The sequence below is a fragment of the Schistocerca piceifrons genome, chromosome 6, assembly GCF_021461385.2.
Source record: "Schistocerca piceifrons isolate TAMUIC-IGC-003096 chromosome 6, iqSchPice1.1, whole genome shotgun sequence".
NCBI lineage: Eukaryota > Metazoa > Arthropoda > Insecta > Orthoptera > Acrididae > Schistocerca > Schistocerca piceifrons.
Genome location: NC_060143.1, coordinates 556,630,906 through 556,654,618, shown reverse-complemented (window position 1 = coordinate 556,654,618; position 23,713 = coordinate 556,630,906). Strand labels below are relative to the sequence as shown.

The 23,713-nt window shown below is 42.0% G+C and overlaps 1 protein-coding gene across 1 annotated transcript in view; it reads right to left on the bottom strand.

Moving 5' to 3' along the window:
* LOC124803458 overlaps nt 1–16,356 on the bottom strand; it is a 794,587-nt gene extending 778,231 nt beyond the window's left edge. Inside the window, exon 1 of the mRNA XM_047264647.1 lies at nt 16,004–16,356. Within this exon, the coding sequence (XP_047120603.1) occupies nt 16,004–16,076 (73 nt within the window). The 5' untranslated portion in view covers nt 16,077–16,356. The remainder of the gene's footprint in view (nt 1–16,003) is intronic.
* Between the last annotated feature and the right edge of the window lie 7,357 nt (nt 16,357–23,713).

Here is a 23,713-nt window from a genome sequence, read left to right as displayed (position 1 = left end):
GACACACCACCGATACATTGCGTCCAAAACGTGAAGCAGTCCCTCCATAGATCAGTGCAGCTTATCATTGGTCTAGTATGCTACCCCATTCAAATGGCCGAAGCTGTTCAGCAGGTGGGGGAACTCGTAGTCGGGTACTCTACAATTATGTTCTCATGCAGTCGCCAACACACGATATTTAAAAATAATGCGGCATGTAATAGTTTTATAGATATGAGGAAGAAAATGGCTAAGGTGGCAAAGATCACGCACACCTGCAAGATAGAATGGCTGGATTAAATTTTGTTCCGCACTTCGACCGGATGCCTCAGCACAAACTCCCTGGCGAAAGGTAAATTTCTTTAAAGAATTAACTCCCAATAATAATAACATAGTCAAGGCAAATAAGGGTAACTGAGAATCGTAATAAATCTGTTAGCTCCAGACTATGTGCCACAAAGCACCCTTGAGCTGTTGAACTCCTACAACGACATGTAACTGACTACACAACACAACTGGTGACAACCTTTAGTATGAATGACATGTAGCACTGTCTGAAGAAGAATTACACGGCGCCAGGCTGAGACAAATTTCGTAATTTGTGATTATTAATCTCTTCTACGAAATAAAATTCACTTTCCTCGAGCTTATCAACTATGTACTTCATAGCACCTACGTCCTAAGCAATGGAGGATAATCAAAATGATATCACTTCTAAACTGGGAAAAGACGCTGTGTCAGTTCGCACATTTCGTTCAGTATCCTGAATATTATGTAACTGCAGTATTACGACTACGTGATCAAGAACAGCATGGAGTGATTTTTACAGCATAACAAAATATAGAGTGATTTGTAGACCATAACAAAATACTTCACAGTATGATATTAGGCTTCCGGGAAGATATCAGCACATTAGATTCATTGCCTTTGTTACAAATACGCAATGGAAATTTTCTGACAGTACATATGTATACGTTTTCATTCTTTCTAGATACAAAAGGTGCATACAAATCCTATGTAATCTGAGTATACTACCGAACATAGTCAACTACTCCTCGCATTTAATACACCACAGGATTTAATGATTAAGCACGACGGACCGACAACAGACTTCTATAACCGTCTATGAAGGTTTAACACATGGAGGTTCGTTGAGAAAATACTTTTTAACACATATGGCACGGAGACTGGTAAACGATTACGTTTCTACAGCGTGCAGACGACGTTGTGATATACGCCGAGCATAAGGACCATACCTGTGCCTCGAACTACTTGCAGCGAGGTCTCAGAAGTGGTGAGACAGTCACTCGAGTAAGGAACGCATGTGGTGCCTGAGAAATGTCATCTGGCTGTCTTTGTTAGACGTGAGGTAGACAAAGACGCAGTCTTCTTCCAAATTACTAAAGAAACTATTTTAGTATCTATGGTAAAAACACGTCAACTAACTCCAGGCTAAGGTACATAGGAGAATTAACGTCCCGAAAGCTTTGTCTTGCTCTGACTGAGGACCGGAACCCAGGGCCCTCTTAAATCTTTATAAACAGTCAGATTGGAGCAAGATGGAATACGGCTGCATGTTTTGTGTCTCTGCTCTCACGTCACGACTTTTGATTTTTAATCAGGTCTCGTCATTTGCGGAGGCTATATTAAAACCGCTCTTATATATCATGCAAGTGGAACTGACAGTTCCCACATTCGTTAAGCTACGGAAGCGTTTATGTGGTCCATACATGGTGAGGGTCAGATCCTCTCTTAATCATCCATTACATTGCAAATTACCTCGATTACCACATGTGATACAAATTAGGTCGTAGTAGTAGAAGAAACCCAAATCCCTCCTGGAACAACCGACAGCACAATGTTAACACCGGGACATGTAGTGTCAAGCAAACTATATCTCTTCAGAAATTCACTATGATGTATATGATAGTCATGTATCTAAAACGTCCGTAACCCGAAGTAAATTGAGATCTTGTGTGTTGTCGAAATTGTATCGAAACTGGCATGGTTGGTACAAATTGTACACGGATGGTTCCAAAATGTATGTCTCTGCTTTTCCTGATCGTCAGAGAGGACGTGGTCAGTCTTTCCTGTTACCTACTGACGCAACGTTATTAACCGCAGGGTTGTATATTGCACTTACGGTGTCACCAGAGACCGCTAGGAAGCGTCTACTTGCAGCAGCAACACCACTACACCGCCAAGTTACACTTCACATATTTGATTTACAACTTCCCAATATCCGAGTATGTGCTGACTCGATGAGTGCTCTACAGTCTCTTACGAAGGCAGCCGAAGGAAAACAACTGATAATTCTTTGGCACACGATGTACTGCCATGTCGCAGTCGAACAAAGGAACTGCGTCGATTGATTCATCTTGAATGGATACCCGGACATGTTAGAATTAGGGACAAAGAACGAGCAGATCAACCGGTGGTTCAGCATCTATTTTCCGGCGATGTTCTCCTACCACACAGCTATTTTCGTAGGATAGTCGCCGCACAAGCAAAAACTGAATGGACAAGTTAGTGGCCGTAGAGCATAACATCTAATCCACATCTTAATGGACGATTCAGCAACAAATTGCACGCCAAGCTTAGTTTCTCAGCTTGGTGCCCAGCAGAAGAGAAATGGTGACTCTTAAGAGACTAAGCGCAGGCCGTATGAATATCAATAAAACGAGACAAGTGTTAAAATTCATTACTTCTGCAAATCGTGATTCCTGCCTGATTGACAAGGACGTTGTACATACGTTCGTATAATGTGATAAATACCATCATCCATGAACAATTACACTGCACAATATTTGAAAAATTGAGGATAAGTTTTTCTTAGGGCAGCTGTTAGTTCCACGAACAGGTTCGTTGCCAGATGTTTTACCTTTTCATTCGCTTTCGTAAAAGGAACTTTAGAATTTGAGTATATCTTTAACATTACAGTCAACGCCCTTGCCGCGGTGGTAACACAAGTTCCCGACAGATCACCGAAGTTAAGCGCTGTTGGGCTTGGCTAGCACTTGGATAGGTGACCGTCCGGTCTACCGAGTGCTGTTGGCAACCGGGGTACGCTCAACCCTTGTGAGGCAAACTAAGGAGGTACTTAAGTACTTAACTGAGAAGTAGCGGCACTGGTCACGAAAATTGACAACGGCCGGGGGAGTGGTGCTGAGACCACATGCCCCTCCGTGTCTGTATCCAGTGATGCCAACAGGCTGAGGATGATATGGCGGTCGGTCAGTACCGTTGGGCTTTCCGAGGTCCGTTCAGACGGAGATTATATTTTTTTCTTCAATGTTGCACAATGTATACATGTAAGTCGATTGTATATTTGGTGACTTGAATGGCAATGCTGCTGCCGGACAAATTTACTTCGTTGACTCCTCATCTCGCTTAACTATGAGGTGCGAATGCGCACGTTTTTGCAGAACTCTTACGGAACTCGTCAGCTTAGTCTGGCGCGAGCAATGAGTGAATGGGCAAATATCTATTAGGAGCACTACGAATGTAGGTGGTGGACAGTTGGGGTCCCACGGGAGGCGTGCAAGGGATAAGTCCCTGCAGTCACACTATCCTCTATGCTCTCCGTGGCACATTGTCCGCAGCTCGTGGTCTAGTGGCTAGCGTTGCTGCCTCTGATCACAGGGTCCCGAGTTCGATTCCCGGCAGGGTTGGGGATATTCTGTGCCCGGGGAGTGGGTATTTGTGTTGTCCTCATCATTTCTTCGCCGGCACGGTAGCTCAGCGTGTTCGGTCGGAGAGGCGGTGGCCCTCTGTAATAAAAGAAACTGAGATAAGGAATCAACGATCTGCTTGAAGGGATGTCATGTGACGTCCGCGCAGACCAAACGCAATGAGCACCACCGATCAAAAGAACGAAAACAAAAAAAAAGGAAAAATGATGGATAGAGTGTCTGCCATGTAAGCATCAGATCCTGGGTTCGAGTCTCGGTCGGGGCACATATTTTCAGCTGTCACCATTGATGTATATCAACAACACCTGTCGGCAGCTGAGGGTTTAGATTTAGTTATCATTTCGCTTAACTACGTTTTAGAACTTTCAGTTACATCCAACCAATGTCCTGTTTGTATCATTACGTGCAATAAGTGTACCTCGTGCGACAGTCTCCCCCTCAAACCAAATAAAATAAAAATAAAGAACACCATAGAATGAATGTTGCAAACTTTGTTCACCACTAAACTTAGCTGAGTTACTGCCTACAGAGTCAAAACAGAGGTTCGCGCCGAAAAGCCTCCTGAGATCCACCTGATCGTCGATGACCGCGACAAATGGATCACTAGCGCTACAACCCTCAGCATGCACCTGTTATACGCTGGTTCGACTGAAACCAGTTCCTGAGCGTGTTACATTGTCTACCATGCAGTGAATGTCATATAAAACTCTGAAGTTACCTATGTATGACAGCAGCACACAGCAATAGTTGACTGATGAAGTCTTCAAAACAGTGTTGAATAGATCATGCACAACAGGATAGCTGGAGCTGAGCCGTTATTTCGACGCTGATTTTCGCAGCCGTATGATAATGCAGAACTTAGTAATTACACAATTTATGTGCCTAACTATCTCCAGTTCTGTTCTACTTCTACCCCCGCTCTTATAGAAGCTATTGAACGTTTTATATAGTTCTTCACCAGCATTTCGCCAGGTACTGCACGATTTCGTAGCTTGATTTGAGCTGGATCACTACTACATTAAGCAAAGAGAGACGTGTACGGCTGATCGTGCTTGAGTGGGGTTCGACGAATTGGCCGCTAACAGGTGTTTTTACGCGGGCACCTGCTGAGCCGTAGTGGGCAGTTTAGCTCTCGCTTGCGGCTGGAAGTGAGCGAGCAGTCGGCTGTCTAACCCGTTGCTGTGGTGAGAACGAAACGGCGCTGTGGGAAATTACGCCGCCGCCTACGTAAAGTACCACCATTTCTGGGCGACGCGTTCTCAGACATTAGTCCCCAAATCAACCCGCGAGTAAGAGGCAAACGTCATATACACGTCAATAAAAGTGTCCATGGTATGTGACAGCACTGTTAAAACGTAAAATTCTCAAACGTTTCGGCCACTGTTGAAGACTTTCTCAGGATGCTGTGCTGACTGAATCAGCACAACACCCTGAGAAGGGCCATTTGGAACAGTGGCCGTAACGCTAGAGAACTATATCATTGACTCTGTGTGCACGTACCCTAAGGAATTTTACAGACAGCGACAACGGAAGCGGAAGTCCTCGGCTACATTCGCAATTCCCAGTTTCACACGAGAAGTAAGCACGACATATAAAACGCTATTCAGCAGGGTCTATCATGGCTGATGATCCAAGGAGTAAATTGTGTCATCACTACAAGTAAGTAACAGCGGTGATGAACACAGGGATCGGATGTGATATTTGACATTTAAAACATTGTGTGTCTCGATCGCAAGTTTTTAAAATGTCATGACCGCTTTCGATTGTGTCATAAATCTTTAGATTCAAAATAGAATAAATATTAATCACATCTAGGTAAACCACTCACGAACGAGGCGCCAGAAAACATAAAGCAAGTGTGTTGCTATGACGTATAAAGGAAAAATATGTAAAAAATGGAGCGATGTTTAAAAAAACGTTTACGATATGTTATCAAACAAACAACACTTTTAAAGTTACAACTCTGCCATTAAATTGGTCATTAAGCCGACTTACCTCAGGATTCAGGTGTGTACAAACTGCACTGCAATCACTGTGGTGAATATTATATAGTATAGACGTGATGAACGCTTAAAACACTTTTTAAAAAGCATACGTGTTGCCAAAATAAAACCGCTTTTGATACACACATTACCGACAATAAACGCTTCACGTGGAACGTGGAGCAGAAAAGACAGTACCACAAGCAAGAAGCGAACCCTGGTAGCTGCAATGAACCCATGGCTGACGCAACATTCCCTCACTCCCCTTCTGTACTTCTAAATTTATAACCAATTTATATTGTAATTTACAAAAGAGCAACTAAGTTTTCGACGGTACAACATTTCCTTTATTGTTATTTGCATTTTATTTGTTAAATTAGTACGTTATTTAGTGAGGTGCACTTTTCAGTTTTAGTTAACAGCCTGCTCATTAGAATAATAGTTTCATCTTCTCATATTCCCTAACATTTCTATAGATTTCAGTTGTTGGTTTCCTTGATTACCTTAAGTTAAAAATGGTTCAAATGGCTCTGAGCACTATGGGACTTAACTTCTAAGGTCATCAGTCCCCTAGGACTTAGAAATACTTAAACCTAACTAACCTAAGGACATCACACACATCCAAGCCCAAGGCAGGATTTCAACCTGCGACCGTAGCAGCAGCACGGTTCCGGACTGAGCGCCTTAAGTTAATCCGCCGAAATTCCTTTTCTAATGTACTTCGTCTGACATTGTTTTCATATGATAGATTGCTTTATGAAATTTCGTTTGCAATGATGAACCCTAATACATGTAGATTTGTCAGTAGCTTTAAAAACAGCGTCACAGATCGCTCAGTAGTTTCAATGACAAAGTACTTGATTGTACAATAAGTGACGTGTTACACTCTCTAACGATATTTTACGGCATCTGTTTTGGAGCTTTCTTTTCTTTTGTTACACACATTGATAGCAAGGAGAACATTTTATTAACAAGAATTCTTCTGTTTGCTTCATATCTGAAGATGATTGCTAGCGCAATCTAAACCGGTCTGGGCATTCTGTATGATCGCGACCTAGGCAAATAAAAGTAATATTGAACATAAAGCCCTGTTTTCCACATTATTGGGCATGTTAAGCCGTATAACGGTATTTGCAGTTACTAAAGCACAAATGGACGTTCGTTCTGTCGTGGTTTTTAGTTGGCGACGCTGACCACAATATGATGGGTGCCATCGTTTAAGATGAATGACGCTTAAGATTTGTGTATCGATGAGGCTGTTGGATGGAATGAGACAAGGTATATGATTTATTTGTACTGGCATGTTACTCGCTTTGCTGCTTTATATTTTAAAAAGTACTGCTTCTTTGTTGGTAATATGGATTTGTGATGGTTTTCACCACCATGCCATCGGAGAACATATTAGCTGTCAATTATTAGCACCCTGCAACAGGAACTTTTGTTTACAGTGTTTTCATCTTTGCTTGGTTTCGTAATTATTAATTCGTTCCATTTCGTTTAGGGGAATTTACAGGTTCGTGATAAATGTGGGTGTCCCGTCCGATTCGTCCCACGTAGCTTTGCTAACGTGCTTTGCTAATTTACAGCAAACGTATTCCTCCTACAATACGGTACGCATTCAACTGACTTTCAACTGCATTTGCTGTGCGATCATATTTCGCAGTTAATATGACAAACAGACTAATTTAAGTTACCAAGCACGTGTTACGTTATCTACTCCATACAGTATAAGTAATAAAGAAATATGTTATTTCCAAAGAGCATTCTACTACTTTGGTTCATTGACGATCTTTAGTGTAAATATTAATGGGGAACGCTTTTATTAAATCTATCTCTGATGTAGGTCCATCGAAATATAGACGTCTAAAGAAGAAATGTGGTAAGATAAAAACTCTTCAGTGGTTTTCATCTTTAACACTTCTCGACACTAGAAAGTGACGATTTCTGATACTTCATGACTAAGTACATTTTCTCTTAACTACCTCTTTAATTAATGAGGTGTTACATACACTATGTATCATATCGGCAGCAAAGTCGAAATGAACAGTATATAATTGTACGGTAATATTAGAAGAGATACAAAGCGACAAAATGTAATAAATAAATGAAAAGTTAGCTGTCCATAAAAAGAAACAGAAGAGCGATAGATTCTTAGAAAACACCGACGTAGGTTGCTTTCACAGAGACTGGTGGGTCTTGGTGGGTGAGAAAGTGGATGAGGAGCACATTGACGAAATATGTGATTCACTTGTAACAACTGTTTAGCAGAGCATTGTACGATTAGAGTTTAGAGCCCATTGGATAATATACCACCCTCACTCCTAAAATCAGTTGAAAATTCCGCTGACATAACTCAATCTCATCTACTGTCGAAATTAGTCGGAAAACGATACTTACCAGCAAATATTCAGGGAAGCATAATAAATCGTACAAACCAAGACGAAACGAGTGCTGAAATGTAAAACTACGAACGATGAGTCTGGCATTTAATTCACGTAAGATTAACGAACAGAGATGTACAAAGAAAAGTGAACTTTTAATTGGATGAAGATGAGCTTAATTTCTGGAATCGTAGAAATAGTAAGAAAACATTTCATCCTTGCACTTGTAATGGAAAAAGGAAAAATAAACAATTTACCTCCACAGGATATGTGGGCCCAGAGAAGGCCTTCGTCTACGACATATTTCAAATTTTATGAATATTTTAGTTATAAGACATAGACGCACAGTGCAGAAAATCTAAAGAAAACAGCAGCTGGAAATAATAAATGTGAAAGATTAGAAATACGAACCCTTGCTACGAGGGATGTGTGCAAGGTTGCAGAGAGGAATATTGTTTAGTTAAATATGAGGAAGAGACTATAATGTGAGTAAAAGAAATTTTTAGAAGGAGATCAAAAGAACGATAAATACGCGTCCCACTGATGTTCTTCTGCAAGATATGTAGGTGGGTAAGGGTAATGATAAACTAAAATAATATAATTGGACTACTAGCCTAAGTAACACGGAATTTCGTTTGAGAGGAAACAAATCTGAGACATTGTAATGAAGAGTAATATGAGAAACGTCACTTCATAATCACCGAAACTGGTGGACATACAGTAGAAGCAGTGAAGTAACTTCTCTAGTTCTGAACCGGAATTAAATACAATTACTGAAATATGGATGATATTTGATACTGATGGCGCAGACGAGACAAGAGCCTTAAAAGTGAAGGGCTCAGGTAACACCAATAATTAATTCGAAGCTAATGTAGATAGTGCCGAAAGTGTTCGTTTAGAACATACTGTATAGAAACAGAAACTGAAAGTACTGAAAATATCGTACAACTGAGGGTACTAATATAGTACGCATAAAATGAAAGGGAACTGAAAACAAAAATCGAACAAAGAAATGAATGCTTAACACATAGCACAATAACCTACACCCAGTGACTTTTCTGGTAAATCGTTGGGGACTAACTGGTTCCGCATCGGAAGTAATATGAGAGAGAAGAAATTTTAGGTGCTTACAAAGTTTAGAGTACGTGAAATTTACTTCCGAAAAAGATGCATATGGTAGGTATGTGGGATGAAAAAGTTTGTGCAGGACAGGTGTAGATGGTGTGAAGCAATAAACTTGTTTAAACATTCATTACTTCAAACCTATAGGTAGCTCAAGAAACAGCAACGCCTCTTCGAATAATTGTTCGCAATTTCTACTTGATTCATTAGAAAAAGGGAACATCCACCTCACCCTCAATTCCGCTCTATATGTCGCGTCTCTTTAAGGAAGGAAGACAGTAGTATTTCTGTCTGCGTCTGCCTCAGATTTTCGTCAAGTAGTGTACGCTTCACGTGTAACGTCTGCGGAAACCGGAAATACTCAGAAATTATCAGAAGACACAAAAGAAGTAGGAACGTTTATGAATAAAGATTTTTACGTGTAGACGGTGATACACAATTATCGACGTATTCGTTACAGTTGAAGATACAGTTCAGAATAGAGCTTTTGTATTGCACGTCTACAAGTACGGCTTTTTGTGGTAAAAATGAGATAAAAATATGTTGTAAACGTAACTAGAATATACGGAATATTAACGCACAGAACAGCATAGTCGTAGCCGTTCTTCTTAATGACAACTTTCTACATTACAATGTGAATTGTCATTGTCCGGCGGGTAGATCTGCAATTACTGCCGGATCGTTTGTTTATCCTATGCAACCAACCTGTGTCAGACATAAAAATATCTTCTGATAAATGGCAACTTTTAAACAATGTCTAGGGAACCATACTAATTGGAGAAAACATATAGTTCAGTCACGGCAAAAGGCTGATAGTGAACACGGTATGTGGCCTCAGAAAGTTATTATTTGTTAAACATAACACATCCAGTCATCTGGAGCATAGCGCAAATCTGACCTCACAAAAGTAACTAGTTTTTGAAAGTGATGTCTGCTATTGCTTTCATTTGCACGTAGCAAACAATCAGTGTGAAACTGAAACATGGTTGGTTATAAAAGAAGTCTGTCTCTCAGCTTGTGAGTTTCTCACCGAACCATGTGAAATCTTTCTCAGCTGCAGCTTACCTTGCAAATGACGCTCATACCTGTCTGTTGTTAAACAGTCAACCAGTGCCATAATTATAAAACTTCCGAAATAGAGGAACAATCGTTGGATTGCCAACTTGCAAATAGATAGTAAGAACCTTCAACATCACAGCACGTCAGCAATCGTTGGTTAATATATTAAAAAGCTAAAAACCCGCCTCGATTGCGAAAAATGGCACCTAGTGTTAATTGTTAACCCAGGTTTCGGCGTAGATAACTACATCTTTTTCAGAACACTTCTGGATTTTATTGTTGTTCTGAAGAAGGTGTAGTTATGTTCGCCGAAACCTGGGTTAACACTTAACACTAGGTGCTTTCTTCGCAATCGAGGCTGGTTTTTAGTTTTTTAATAAATAGATAGTGTTTCTGTCTCTTAGGACACAACTTCTCTGAAGAGGTTCCTTTTCCTGTGGTACCTTATGCATCCGGAATCTAGACACCACTTCTGTGAAGAGGTTCCTTTTTTCCTGTCGTACCTAATGCATAATTATTATGTAAATGATGTTTTGAATCATCTTGACAGTGGTGGGTAAAGTTACCAGAATGATCGCAATTACGCAATAATACAATAACAATTACTGAGAGCATCATACATGCAGGATAATTGACGAATTTCTGGTAAGTGAAATCACCAAAAATGCCCGCACATTTAATCAAGACGATTAATATGTCGATCGGGTGTGTCGATTATGTGACTGATTATGGCCTGTTAATTAAACGGTAGCTAAAAGGATGACGAAGGTCATCTGTAAGTCTGTTGTTCCTATAAAACTTTTAGACAATCCTTTCACAGTTAAATCAATTCTCAGAATTTTGAAGCTAATGCATGATTGATACCTGAAGCTGTGAAAGAAATAAAAATGGAAAAAGTCAAACGAGCGAAACAAATGTGCAAGATGTATCGAGACCACTGTTAGCTCTTCTGCTGTTGCCGAAGACACATGCGTTACATCAGTGTCTGATCAGGTTAATTACGAAACACGGGTAGCTACACTACAGTCTGGCCGCTGCACGGAGCCTATGCGTCTCTTGTACGGTCCGTCACATTAATTATCCTCTCCTAAATCTCTGTCTTATTCCAAAGTGGACTTCTTCAATGTTTAGTTTTACTAGGACGTGTGGCTGAAAATTTTAGTTACTATCGTCATCATTTCTGTTTTTCCGTGATTCCTAAGTTGTTCCAAAATACGTGGACACACTTTCTATGTATGCAAATCTCCACGAATTGTAGTTCTGGTCCATAACAGACCCTTGCTACTGGGGCGATGTATGTCAGGAGCTGCTACTCTGGCTTTGACATTTATTCCCCTGTCTAATAAGTTCTTTAGTTGACATCCGCTCAATGCTTACACCAACTTTGTCACATCTTTGATTACTGTCACGAGGTGTTGCGTCTTTTGTAAAATACATTGTTTCTCTTAGTTTTTGTGATGCGCATGTCTAGCAAATTTATAAATACATCTCTTTAATATGTCTGATGAGAGAATTCTATGTGCGACGTGTTTTTCCATAGACAACCCTGTAACACACAGTTTTATCCGGAGATTTTGTGAGACAAACGCCGATTCATAGCAGCCTTCCACTTCAGGTTTGGTGTTTCACAACTGCCTTCATATGATGCAAACAGAAATGAGTAGCATTGGGCTACGCTATGAAGTTGAACGCGCGCCCGGGTTCCCGGGTTCGATTCCCGGCGGGGTCAGGGATTTTCTCTGCCTCGTGATGACTGGGTGTTGTGTGATGTCCTTAGGTTAGTTAGGTTTAAGTAGTTCTAAGTTCTAGGGGACTGATGAGCACAGATGTTAAGTCCCATAGTACTCAGAGCCATTTGAACTTATTTTGAAGTTGAACGACCGCACAGGTATCGGAGGGGGTAAGGTAATGGTAGGCTTCTGAACGTTGGTGGTGCGTCAGTGGAGGAAATTGTTTACAAGACATTTGTACAGCGTTTGTGGAATAGAGTTCTGTTTTGGGTTCACAGACGGAGAAAATGTATTGAGAAGGGAAGCGAAATCTGTCACAGGCTTATTTGCCTCGCGGAGGGGTGTAAGACTGGAAATGACAGGCGCTTGAACGAAAAACCGTAGTATTTCGTGAATCCGTAAAGGATTCGAAGAACTCGTTTGACAGAGTGTGATTTGTCGTCGTACTTCAAATCCCTGCGGACTGTTGCGATAGAAGCCTGCAGATGAAAACAGGTTAACAATACTTCGTGAGAGGTTACGTGAAGAAACGTTGGCACAGTGGAATCTGTGGTGTCACCGCCAGACACCACACTGGCTGGGTGGTAGCCTTTAAATCGGCCGCGGTCCGGTAGTATACGTCGGACCCGCGTGTCGCCACTATCAGTGATTGCAGACCGAGCGCCGCCACACGGCAGGTCTAGAGGGACTTCCTAGCAGTCGCCCCAGTTGTACTGCCGACTTTGCTAGCGATGGTTCACTGACAAATTACGCTCTCATTTGCCGATACGATAGTTAGCATAGCCTTCAGCTACGTCATTTGCTACGACCTAGCAAGGCGCCATTATCATTTGCTATTTATCTTGTGATGCATGTACCGTCAGACCGATGTTTATCAATTATGGATTAAAGTTAAGTATTCCAGAAGCTACGTACTTTTTTTACTAGACTCAACTCCTTTAACTGTTCCAGACCTCACGCCAGCCTGCGTGAGCTTAAACGCGTGCCTTTCGGCTTCCTCTCATAGTGGATTGGCTGTCTTGCCAAGTCACAACAGAATCTACGCCTTGTCACGTATTGTATAGTGAGAAGCAGAATGCAGAATTAAAAGGAAAGGTAAATTTGTCCTAAGTACATTAGCTGAGGTTGAAAAAACCGCTTCGGTTGTAAATTTCTTTATTGTCACACGACCGGTTTCGGACTGTTATATGCCCATCCTCAGGTGTCGTAGCTGTGCTGTGGTCCCCGAGCGCCGCGTGTACCAGTCGCGTTGTGCTACCTAATGAGCGCAGAAGCCTAAGTACAGTAATTAATTTGAACAGCGCATTGGAGTTGTCCAGTTGGGGATTGAATAATCTTGCCTTACACGGACGCACCAAATGATTTACTTCATCAGTGACAGGAGTACTTAGAGTTGATCGTCCATTCGTGCACTGCAGGTAATGTGCAGCTCGACTTTTTCACATACATAAATCCTTTCAGGAGGTGAAAGAAGCGATAAGCGATGGAAAACATCACACGGCCGATGAACGAACGCACTGACAGTCTTCGAATTCCTTCTGTGACAACCACTGAGGTACTGACAGAAATGGATGAAATAAAATATGTGTGTCACTTTGAAGCACCCTTCTGTTGAGGTGGGGGACATTGTTGTGAGCGCGTGATGTTGTTACACGAAGGGTCAATGATACATTGTATAATTCACTGTCGTGGTCCCTTTCATGTAAGAATAACATACGAATAGGAGTATGAATTTTCCGGTTTATTTAGCTGTCATTGTCACATGTCTCCTCCAAAGTTCAATGCGACTTCATGTAATGGTTAATGGTGATGAATACTCTAACATTTCCCAATTTGAATTACATGATGATGCCGTTAAACGGCCAACAGAAGTTTACCAGGGATGAAAAACTGTGATCAGGTACATCGAACCTGGTGATGACTGAAATTGTTGAGGGAGTGACGAATAAAGATTGTTTTCACTGGGATCTATTACGTGAGATTGGGAAATGGTGTGTCACAAGCTATTTCAAGACACCAAGTAATGTGCTGTGACTTTCTTGGTTCTTAAGGTTCACACACACACACACACACACACACACACACACACACACACACACAGAAACATCAGCAGCAGAGACGAAATGAAAATTACTTTTATACTCCCCCTATAAGAGCTAGATAATTTCGAGCCTGCTTCTCAGATTCACTCCTCTAACATCATCGCCACGAGAAGGGCCGTAGCTTCGAAACAATATCGAATTCTTAGTAAATCATGAGTTTGTTTGGCGAATAAACGTGCTTTAGCGTCAGACCCTGAGATATAAAGTGACTGTCTATGTGATGTAACGTAGGAGGCAGTAAGGACTTGTTGGAGCGAAACGAGGAGCATTTCATCGCCTGACTTTTCTATTTAAACTAAGGAATCCTTTATTAAAGCCATCACTTGGCTGAGTTTTGTCAATTCGAGTGGAGAATGCAAAACGCAAAGAAACTTCGACGTTTCGTTCGAAACATTACGTCAGTGATTATGTTTATATTTAATTACGCAGACAATATCAGTGTCAAGCTCGTATCGATTTTGAGTTCCGACGATGGGTGTGCGTAGAGGAAGCTTACTTAAAAGGTACAACGAAAAGTCGGAATTCCAGTAACAATTTATGGTCAAAGCTTTATAGCAACAGTGTAACTTCGACGCACGATGTAACCCTTGTAACAGACAGTACGAAGTGCACTGGGAACGATATCCACAAGAAGTTTGATACGTACATCCTGTGTGGTTCTAGTATATTGTTGCTTAGATACCTCAGAAACGTAACTGTGCCAACCCTGCACATACATTCATATTTGTTGCTGGTAAATTGACTTATTAGAAGACAACTGCAATGTTCATTCAGTCAATATCAGATGGAAAAAAAGGTTTGCACTTGGATAACACTTCTTCAAGGACTGCACAAGGTAGTATACAGTATTCAGCACGTTTATCATCGACAACATTTCAACAGGACTGAAAGATGTTGAGTAGTAAACTTCGAGGATGAAATTACAATCGAGACGGCTTCTTGTGGCGTATTCCTGTTTTGTACAGAAGCTACTCGCAGTAATTGGAAACTATTCTCTGTGCTACTTGTTCGTATCGTGTTTTCTTTGTTCGTAGTTTCATTTGTCCGCAAATTTTCTTATCAGATTTCTGTCAAATCTTCCTATGACCGAGTAGCTTTGGCTTGCACTGTTTCACAAAACATGATACATGTAAGGGGTGTTCAAAAACTCTCCCCGCAGTGCCGTATGATTGTTAGCCGCGCGTGCGGTAGGATTGTTCGCCTGCCTGGGTTTTTCAGCAGAACAATAAAAGTACAACGATACTGCAGTGATATTCTGTACCCATTCATAGGAGAACTTGTGTTAATTGAAATACTAAACGGTTATTTTCAACACTATGGTGCAACCGCGCATACAGCTCGCGTTTCAATGTCACTCCTTACCGATGTTTTTGGTGATCACATAATTTCACAGGGACTTTAGCCTGTACGATCGCCTGACCTGACTTTTTCTTCTGGGGTGCAGCGAAAGCAACTGTCTATAAAAACCGTCCAAAATCTGCAATATCCACTTTCACTGCTTCTGTTACAGAAGAAACGTTACAGTTTGTGTTTGGAAAGATGATTAGACGAATTGAATTGTGTATTCAACAACAGTGGGGATACTTTCAAGTTTTAATGGGAAAATTTGTAAGTAAAAATTAATATTCAATAAATTAATAACTTGTACTTCACTGAGTTTCACTTCGGTATATTCACTGCGTCATTCAGCACGCGCTGCTAACAATCATACGGCACTGTGGAGAGACTTTTTGAACACCCCGCCTATAAGGAAATATTTTCGCGAACTTAGAGCTGCGAAACTTTTTCGTGACATTTGATATTAATGAATAAATGTAGTATACCAGAGTGAACTTGTTCTTAGGTTAAGAAAGTACAATATCAGAGTTTCAGAAGTAGATTCACGTCGAGGTAAGGTGTAGCGCGTTAAGATGGCAATGCATCGTTCCACCTACAAAGACAGTTACAGTAACTTACCTCTCGGTACAAGTCCAATGAAGGCGCACACGAAAAAAACGCACCACTGCTGCTTGGAGCAGAAGGACGCCATCGGATCAGTGGGTGCGTTACTCGGTTCGCTGGCTGTGTCGCGCGGTGATCATTTCGCGGTTGTCATGCCGCCGACAGCGGCCGGCCGCCTAGTGGCACTTGTCAACCTGGCGCGTCACGTCTGGAGGACTCCGCGAGGACGCCGGGGCGAGGTGGCGGTGCTCGTGCTCGGGGTGGGCCGGTAGGTTGCGTCGGCAGGTGGGCCAGGAGCCGGTGGAGCGTCGGCGTCGCGCGAGGTCTGCCGGCCGGCTTAGAGGGTGGCAGCAGGTGGTGCGTCACAGCCTCCGGGTGGTCGCGGAGCGCCCGCTGTACTGACACCGGCAGCCGAGCGCAGCCCTGCGCGTCCCTCGCAGACGGGCGGAAGCGCGCATGCGCACCGGGCACCGCGACACCCCGCTGCGCGGGACCGCCCCTTTGGAGCCTCCGGACGGGCGCCCAATTTCGCATTCGGCCCTTCAGCTCCCGCCAAGTAATGTGTCGGTCACTGCCACATATACGGAGAGTGCAGCCCATGTCAGGTAGTGTGGCTTCTGGTACCTGTCTACAGACTGTTGTAAGTGCCACCCTCGTAGTTATATTTGATGTTGTTGTGGTCTTCAGTCATGAGACTGGTTTCATGCAGCTCTCCTTGCTACTCTATTCTGTGCAAGTTTCTTCATCTCCCAGTACCTACTGCAGCCTACATCCTTCTGAATCTGCTTAGTGTACTCATCTCTTGGTCTCCCTCTACGATTTTTGCCCTCCACGCTGCCCTCCAGTGCCAAATTGGTGATCCCTTGAAGCCTCAGAACATGTCCTACCAACCGATCCCTTCTTCTAGTCAAGTTGTGCCACAAACTCCTCTTCTCCCCAATTCTATTCAACACCTCCTCATTAGTTATGTGATCTACCCATCTAATCTTCAGCATTCTTCTGTAGCATCACATTTCGAAAGCATCTATTCACTTCTTGTCTAAACTATTTATCGTCCATGCTTGACTTCCATACATGGCTACACTCCATACAAATACTTTCAGAAACGACTTCCTGACACTTAAATCTATACTAGATGTTAACAAATTTCTCTTCTCCAGAAACACTTTCCTTGCCATTGCCAGTCTACATTTAATATCCTCTCTACTTCGACCATCATCAGTTATTTTGCTCCCCAAATAGCAAAACTCCTTTACTACATTAAATGTCTCATTTCCTAATCTAATTCCCTCAGCATCACCCGAATTAATTCGACTACATTCCATTATCCTCGTGTCGCTTTTGTTGATGTTCATCTTATACCCTCCTTTCAAGACGCTATCCATTCCATTCAACTGCTATTCCAAGTCCTTTGCTGTCTCTGACAGAATTACAATATCATCGGCAAACCTCAAATTTTTTATTTCTTCTCCATGGATTTTAATACCTACTCCGAACTTTTCTTTTGTTTCCTTTGCTGCTTGCTCAATATAGAGATTGAATAGCATCGGGGAGAGGCTACAACCCCGTTTCACCCCTTCCCAACCACTGCTTCCCTTTCACGCCCCTCGACTCTTATAACTGCCATCTGGTTTCTGTACAAATTGTAAATAGCATTTCGCTCCCTGTATTTTACCCCTGCCACCTTCAGAATATGAAAGAGAGTATTCCAGTCAACATTATCAAACGCTTTCTCTAAGTCTACAAATGCTAGGAACGTAGGTTTGCCTTTTCTTAATCTAGCTTCTAAGATAAGTCGTAGGGTCAGTATTGCCTCACGTGTTCCAACATTTCGACGGAATCCAAACTGATCTTCCCCGAGGCCAGCTTCTACCAGTTTTTCCATTCGTCGGTACAGAATTATATTTACAGGGTGCTAATTACTGCAAAATACTAACGCGAATTCTTTTTCTGAATGTACTGTTAAATTTTTTTTTGGAAACATTTGAATTTAAGAGTTATTTGGCACACTTAAAGTTTCTATCATTAAGTATCAAATCATTTGTCAAGAAAAATTGTAAATCCATTGGAGTATTGTTATTTCCCCTGAAAGGGACAGTATTAAGCATGCGTCTGATGTCATCGGACTTATTTTTGTACTTTGTAAGAAATAATATCGGCTTTGTTAATGTGAAAATCAAAAGACTGTATGATATACTAAAATGTGATATGATATATTAACGTAACAACAAAAATTCTGCAACAACAAACTTAAACGTTATTTTGATCAATTCGACCACGAAGTTCTAAAATGTCAGAATTTCAGCTTCAGGAATCAGACCCCTAGACAAGAAGAACTGGAGCCAAATCTATGTGAAAAGATATCTAGAAAGTTTATTTTAATTTTCGATCCTCTCAAATCTTCATAAAAGACTAATGTGGACAATAGCTGCAACAAGATAGGAGTAGGTAGGTCACAGTGTCCTCTGGCTGGACAGGATCAAAAATGGTTCAAATGGCTCTGAGCACTATGGGACTTAACTTCTATGGTCATCAGTTCCCTAGAACTTAGAACTTTTTTTTTTTTTGTCATCAGTCTACTGACTAGTTTAATCTGGCCCGCCACGAATTCCTTTCCTGTGCTAACCTCTTCATCTCAGAGTAGCACTTGCAACCTACGTCCTCAATTATTTGCTTGATGTATTCCAATCTCTGTCTTCTTCTACAGTTTTTGCCCTCTACAGCTCCCTCTAGTACCATGGAAGTCATTCCCTCATGTTGTAGCAGATTTCTTATCATCCTGTCCCTTCTCTTTATCAGCGTTTTTCACATATTCCTTTCCTCTCCGATTCTGCGTAGAACCTCCTCATTCCTTACCTTATCAGTCCACCTAATTTTCAACATTCGTCTATAGCACCACATCTCAAATGCTTCGATTCTCTTCTGTTCCGGTTTTCCCACAGTCCATGTTTCACTACCATACAATGCTGTACTCCAGACGTACATCCTCAGAAATTTCTTCCTCAAATTAAGGCCTAGGTAGCAGAATTCCTTAACTTCATTGACTTCGTGACCATCAATCGTGATGTTAAGTTTCTCGCTGTTCTCATTTCTACTACTTCTCATTACCTTCGTCTTTCTCCGATTTACTCTCAAACCATACTGTGTACTCATTAGTCTGTTCATTCCGTTCAGCAGATCATTTAATTCTTCTTGACTTTCACTCAGGATAGCAATGTCATCCGCGAATCGTATCATTGATATCCTTTCACCTTGTACTTTAATTCCACTCCTGAACCTTTCTTTTATTTCCATCATTGCTTCCTCGATGTACAGATTGAAGAGTAGGGGCGAAAGGCTGCAGCCTTGTCTTACACCCTTCTTAATACGAGCACGTCGTTCTTGATCGTCCACTCTTATTATTCCCTCTAGGTTGTTGTACATATTGTATATGACCCGTCTCTCCCTATAGCTTACCCCTACTTTTTTTAGAGTCTCGAACAGCTTTTACCATTTTATATTGTCGAACGCTTTTTCCAGGTCGACAAATCCTATGAAAGTGTCCTGATTTTTCTTTAGCCTTGCTTCCATTATTAGCCGTAACGTCAGAATTGCCTCTCTTGTTCCTTCACTTTTCCTAAAGCCAAACTGATCGTCACCTAGCTTATCCTCAATTTTCTTTTCCATTCTTCTGTATATTATTCTTGTAAGCAGCTTCGATGCATGAGCTGTTAAGCTGATTGTGCGATTATTCTCGCACTTGTCAGCTCTTGCCGTCTTGGGAATTGTGTGGATGATGCTTTTCCGAAAGTCAGATGGTATATCGCCAGACTCATATATTCTACACACCAACGTGAATAGTCGTTTTGATGCCACTTCCCCCAATGATTTTAGAAATTGTGATGGAATGTTATCTATCCCTTCTGCCTTATTTGGCCGTAAGTCCTCCAAAGCTCGTTTAAATTCCGATTCTAATACTGGATCCCCTATCTCTTCTAAATCGACTCCTGTTTCTTCTTCTATCACATTAGACAAATCTTCACCCTCATAGAGGCTTTCAATGTATTCTTTCCACCTATCTGCTCTCTCCTCTACTACTTAAACCTACCTAACCTAAGGACATCACACACATCCATACCCGACGCAGGATTCGAACCTGCGACCGTAGCAGTCGCGCGGTTCCGGACTGAGCGCCTAGAACCGCTCGGCCACCGCGGCCGGCGGCTGGACAGGATCAGCATCGTAGTAGGGCGTGATGGTGGGGTGGGGTGGGGGGAAGGTTACTGGTCATTTTGAGTAACCAATGGCGACTTTTGCATCGGCATGGTGACAGTTGTTTGCGAACGTATTCCTCCCTATCACGTGATGGCAACAAGCCTCACGGTTGGAACTGAAGACTACAATAGGCACAATAAATGCATCGAGAAACGGTGGTGTGGAGTCACCCTTTCGTTGTGGGTCGAGGAAGATGACCGCAAGGTGACATCCTCATGTTTACTGAACGCAATGACATCCGAATGATCGTAGGGAGAAGCATGGTGCTCATCGAGGTGGCCATGCAGCGGGCTTGGAGATGTCGTCATCGCAGTAAGCGCTGCCACACACGTCACTGGCAGAATTTTCATGTGGCCGGGTGTGGCGCAATGGTAAGTGGAATTTGAGCAACACTTCGTTGAATACAATGTGATCATAGATGGTCCGCTTTACCAGAACCAGAGCATGTGTGTGGTTGAAATATGGCCCTGCAACATATGATTCAGAGGTAGGATGGTACATGGCTTCTAATTTCGATGCGGCCTTCCCGAAAGGAAAGGATATGCCCTGAACTGTCCCTACTTTTGCCGGCCGAAGTGGCCGTGCGGTTAAAGGCGCTGCAGTCTGGAACCGCAAGACCTCTACGGTCGCAGGTTCGAATCCTGCCTCGGGCATGGATGTTTGTGATGTCCTTAGGTTAGTTAGGTTTAAATAGTTCTAAGTTCTAGGGGACTAATGACCTCAGCATTTGAGTCCCATAGTGCTCAGAGCCATTTTGTCCCTACTTTTCAGCAGTGTGCTCAAGACCATATCATAGAGTTGGCGGATCTTGATCACAACATCTCAAGGAATCCGAATGGTAAATCGAACATGCTGATTGTTCTGACATGGAGACCAGCATTGCCAATGGTGACAGGTCCTAAGTTGCCATCTGAGTGACGGACGTTCAGCACACAGTGGGTCTGTCCTGTAATTTTGTAATATATCATGTTGTCAACCACTTTCACATAGACCATAGTACTGACTATGGAAAGAAGGACCCCTGTGATGTTGGTCAATGGTATCTTCACTTCATCGTACAGGAATCATCCGACTTTGAGCGCCTTGGAACGGGCAACATTGTGAGAAGAAGTGAATCACAGTATTGGATTGCAGTAGTTGTACACAGTGACCTATTGTAAGGAATGATGGCATATAGTTATGGCTGAAGTAAACACAAACACCGATTAGCTGCACCTCACTGCAAAAAACAGACACGTGTCTGCACCGTATCATCGCCGAAGGCAGACTTACGCTAAGCTAGCACACAGCTGCTTGTTACACCCAAGGCAGAGAACTTGCATCGTAAATAGTGAACTAAGCTACATAAGCTGTTATAACGAACTTGCTCGACTCACATCGATAAATTCGCTATCTCTATGCCGCCTCCTAAGTGAGAAGAATTCAAAATATTTAATATATTTCATTTGAATGACAAGAAAATATCGACTGAATTTACCAGAATAATTGGGAACCAAACAAGAAGGTAAATCAATGGTCACACGGTTGCCATAAATATTCTACAGTATTTCCAGTTCTTCATTAGGCTAGCCACAGGCAGAATATGACTTTTCAGCCAATGTGAATCATGAGCTAGCTGGCATTGAGTTAGTATGCCTTTTAAAGATGCGGTGTCGCCGGCTGCCACTGCAGTGACTGGGAGCAGAATTATGGAGCACAGGGCAATGGGATTTATTAGCTTTTCCAAAACTATGATTTTGGTTTAAAGTATAGCTATGAATAATATCCAGATGCACCGACTGCAGCTCAAATATCATAACTAAACAGCAGAAAGAACTGTTTTGGCAGTTTTCCTCTTCTGTAGCTGTTGTAGGTATTCTTGTTTTCCGCCTTAAGCAGGCTGAAAACTAAAAAACTCATTCACTGGAAGCTGAGCTTTTAACTTTATGGGTCAAAAACATTCATTTCAATATTACATATTTTAAAAAAGCTCCTTATGAATGCTTGCTTTAACATCACCATTAATTTTTAATAACAGAAATGAAAAGACAACATAACACAGTTTGTGGTTCTTGGTATTTTGTCATCGCCTTTCATATGCTGTGAACAGCGCTACGAATAACATGAAGTTTCAAATCACAAAAGCAAACTCAGCATGGGAATTTTTCGCAATGACAGAAAAATAGGTCTCAGAAGCCACACAAAAATTAATGAAGTATATCATTGCAGTAAAAGTTCGATTTCAAGTTCTCATAACATCAAAGGAGAAGCAGTTATGATGAGAATGGGAAAAAAGGAACAAAAATTTCCGACAGTAATGTGTCAAATATGTCACTCTGAAGCAAAGCTGTCATTCTATCCATAAAAACGAAAGAGAAAAGTATCATCTGCTCATAATCATTACAAAATAACTGCTGGTAATTCTTTGTCACTAACAGCAAAAAGCATCTTATGAATGAGGTTTTCAGTTTTCGGACAACTTCCTAAGACAGAGAGGAACCAAAGTAAAGAAAAACGGTTACCATAGGTGAGAGTGGTACGAATTTTCTATGCAGTATGTCGTAGTTGGCGCAATTGTTCGTAATTTATTTGTCAGTTGATTCACACTAACAATCCTTCATAGCTGTCAACATTCATATGTCGATTATCGCGGTGTAATTGTTAAAACAGATCGATATTTTAAATATTACGGCACTTGTGGCCGGATTTGAGATGGTAGACAACACCAGCTGTAATTTTATTTCATCTAGTAGACTCTTGGAAAGGCTTACGAACGCTTATGGCTCAAATGGTTCAAATGGCTCTGAGCACTATGGGACTTACCGAGCGGGGTGACGCAGTGGTTAGACACTGGACTCGCATTCGGGAGGACGACGGTTCAATCCCGCGTCCGGCCATCCTGAATTAGGTTTTCCGTGGTTTCCCTAAATCACTCCAGGCAAATGCCGGGATGGTTCCTCTGAAAGGGCACGGCCGACTTCCTTCCCAAATCCGATGAGACCGATGACCACGCTGTCTGGTCGCCTTCCCCAAACAAACAAACAACACTATGGGACTTAACATCTATGGTCATCAGTCACCTAGAACTTAGAACTACTTAAACCTAACTAACCTAAGGACATCACACAACACCCTGCCATCACGAGGCAGAGAAAATCCCTGACTCCGCCGGGAATCGAACCCGGGAACCCGGGCGTGGGAAGTGAGAACGCTACCGCACGACCACGAGCTGCGGGCGAACGCTTAAAAGTACTCACTTTACACATCAAGTTCTATCCAGACACCATTGCTCAGCGGCTCTTGCGTAACTAAATAGCTGATACATATATAAGGTAGCCAGAAGGACAAATGAGCTTGAAGATTATACACCTCAAGCTTTACATCACTGCTGAATAACTTGAAAAAGTTAAACATTGTTAGGGCAAAGAATTTGGATGAAATAAGGTTGATGAAATAAAAGGTTCGAATTTTCGTCCTCTGTTGTCATATCCA